Raw genomic sequence first — 2097 nt, forward strand, 5'->3', positions numbered from 1 at the left:
CAACTTGGCATTCCCGGCAACATCAGGATTCTTTTTCTTTGCTTGTTTGACAAATATACCCCTGCAATATTCCTAAATCCCGCCAACAACCTGAGTCCATAGATCATTTTTTTTAATTGCCGAAAGTAGCCCTGCCTTATACCCATAACCATAACCGTAAATATCCCAAAAAGAATAACGACAAGGGGTAGTCGTTGGTAACTAACTCTTCTCTGCAAAACTATAAATAGAACTGACGCTCCTCATTCTTCTTCATCCCCATTTCCAATTTCTCTGCAAAACGAAAAGAAAAGAAAAAATGAATTTCTTAGTGAATGCTGTGAAATTGTACTTCAATAGGAATTGGACAAGACAAGACATGATGAGTTCTGCGCCAATTCCCCAGCACGCTCGCACAAGCTTGCAAATGGTAAATTTCCACTTATTTTTTTCTATATTTGATCACAAATGTTGTAATTTTAATCTAATTTTTTTTTCTGTATTGCAGTCTTGTTACTAATAGCTGATCAGAAGATGATGATATATAATATACCTAATTCTTAAGAATTGATGAATTTCGGTTCTCCGAATATCATTGATAATCATAGTAGGTTTTCTTGGAGATTTGGAGTAACGTGCAGCTTTTCTTTAGCATTTCGAATCAAGTTTTCTATTGAAGCCTTGCTCCCTATTCGGTCTTGAAAGTTGTTTTTGAGTTGAATTTTACACACATCTGACTTGGTTTATATGAGAGTATTTAATGGAAGGGAATAAGATATTAAACATGAAGTTGTAGTTAGAATTTTGAACAGCTTAATGGTGGAAAGCATTGTTAAACTTTCCAAAATGGTATGTATTGATTAGTTTTTGCTGAAACTATAGGTGTTTCTTACTCTGCTCTGTGCCACGTTAGCCGCTGCTTTGGGATCCCACTTGTTCCGGGAAGAGGAAGGGCGGTTCACAGTCATTTATTGTCTAGCAAGTTTCCTCTGGCTTCACTTTACATCACCATGGGGTGTGGTACGTGATCAATGACTTCTCTTCCAAGTTGTTGAATTATTCTTCAAGTTGCTTCTTATATCGTAAATCTTCTGTCTATGCAGTGGAGGAGGCTCTTGTTCTTGATAGTTGGTGCCTTTTGCATCGGTTCTTCTGTTGGCCATATTACGGAGTACTTCTTCGAAATCAATCTAAGGTAAAACTTGAAAGATGCTATACATTGTTCAGATATGGTTGTTTTTACTGCTACCTTTAATTATATACTCTTTAATTCTTTAGTAACCGGAATCAGTTTTGAACTATATTGGCTTATGAATGAGAGAAGTTGAGCAATACCGCCACCAGACTGTGAGGAGGAGCAACTTGTTGTTCTGTGTTCCTTATTTGAACATTAATATCTAACTTCAGAAATCTTTCTCTCCAGCACTGTCGTGAGATTTTTGCAAGGTGTAGCAATTGTCTTTGGATCTTTCTTGTTTGCAGCCATGGTACATAGGGAAAAGAGACAAATCTACTTCAATGGCCTGATCCAAACTTATATTCTAATGCAACTGTCAGGGTTTGATATTCATCAGTGGACGTTAAAGGTAAGAAAGTTATATGCATACAATGTGACTAATTACAATGATTTTGAACTACTTGACTCTAGTCTTATGACTGACTTGAATAATGCTTAATTATGACAGGCATACGTTCTGCTGGCATTCTTCATGGGGTACCTTGTACTATATAGCCAAGAGATATTGTACGATGCTCGATTTGGAGAAATTGACTTTGTCAATGGCACATATGCCGTCTTCCTACATTTACCGGCTATAGTGGTCCATGCTGTAAGACTCCGCCTGGGTGCGAACATTGAGCAACACAGACAGAATTAATGCTGATACACTTGGAACTATACAAATGGGGAACTGTAAATGATGAACAAATATGCCTTTGTGATGACTACATTTTACTGATTGAATAAGGAATTCATAGTCTGAAGCCAAGTGCTTTGTATATTTCTTGGCAAATACTGATACACTTTGTGAATAGAATATACTATACTGCATAATTGTTCTTTCTTTTTTCAAGACAATGATCAGTTTTAAATTGGGGGGTTCTTAACCAAAGTTACTG

General features: G+C 36.7%; 1 protein-coding gene across 1 annotated transcript; it reads left to right on the top strand.

Annotated features, from left to right (window-relative positions):
• Window positions 1–289: 289 nt before the first annotated feature.
• LOC125819972 (bax inhibitor 1-like) lies at window positions 290–1856 on the top strand. The gene is made up of 5 exons (XM_049499384.1): window positions 290–409; window positions 862–999; window positions 1083–1174; window positions 1403–1565; window positions 1665–1856. The coding sequence occupies exons 1-5, from the start codon at window positions 299–301 to the stop codon at window positions 1854–1856; spliced, it is 696 nt and encodes a 231-aa protein (XP_049355341.1). The 5' UTR covers window positions 290–298.
• The last annotated feature ends 241 nt before the right edge of the window (window positions 1857–2097 follow it).

This window comes from Solanum verrucosum, unplaced genomic scaffold, assembly GCF_900185275.1.
Source record: "Solanum verrucosum unplaced genomic scaffold, falcon-dt-bn FXZP01000020.1, whole genome shotgun sequence".
In the NCBI taxonomy this organism is placed as follows: Eukaryota; Viridiplantae; Streptophyta; class Magnoliopsida; order Solanales; family Solanaceae; genus Solanum; species Solanum verrucosum.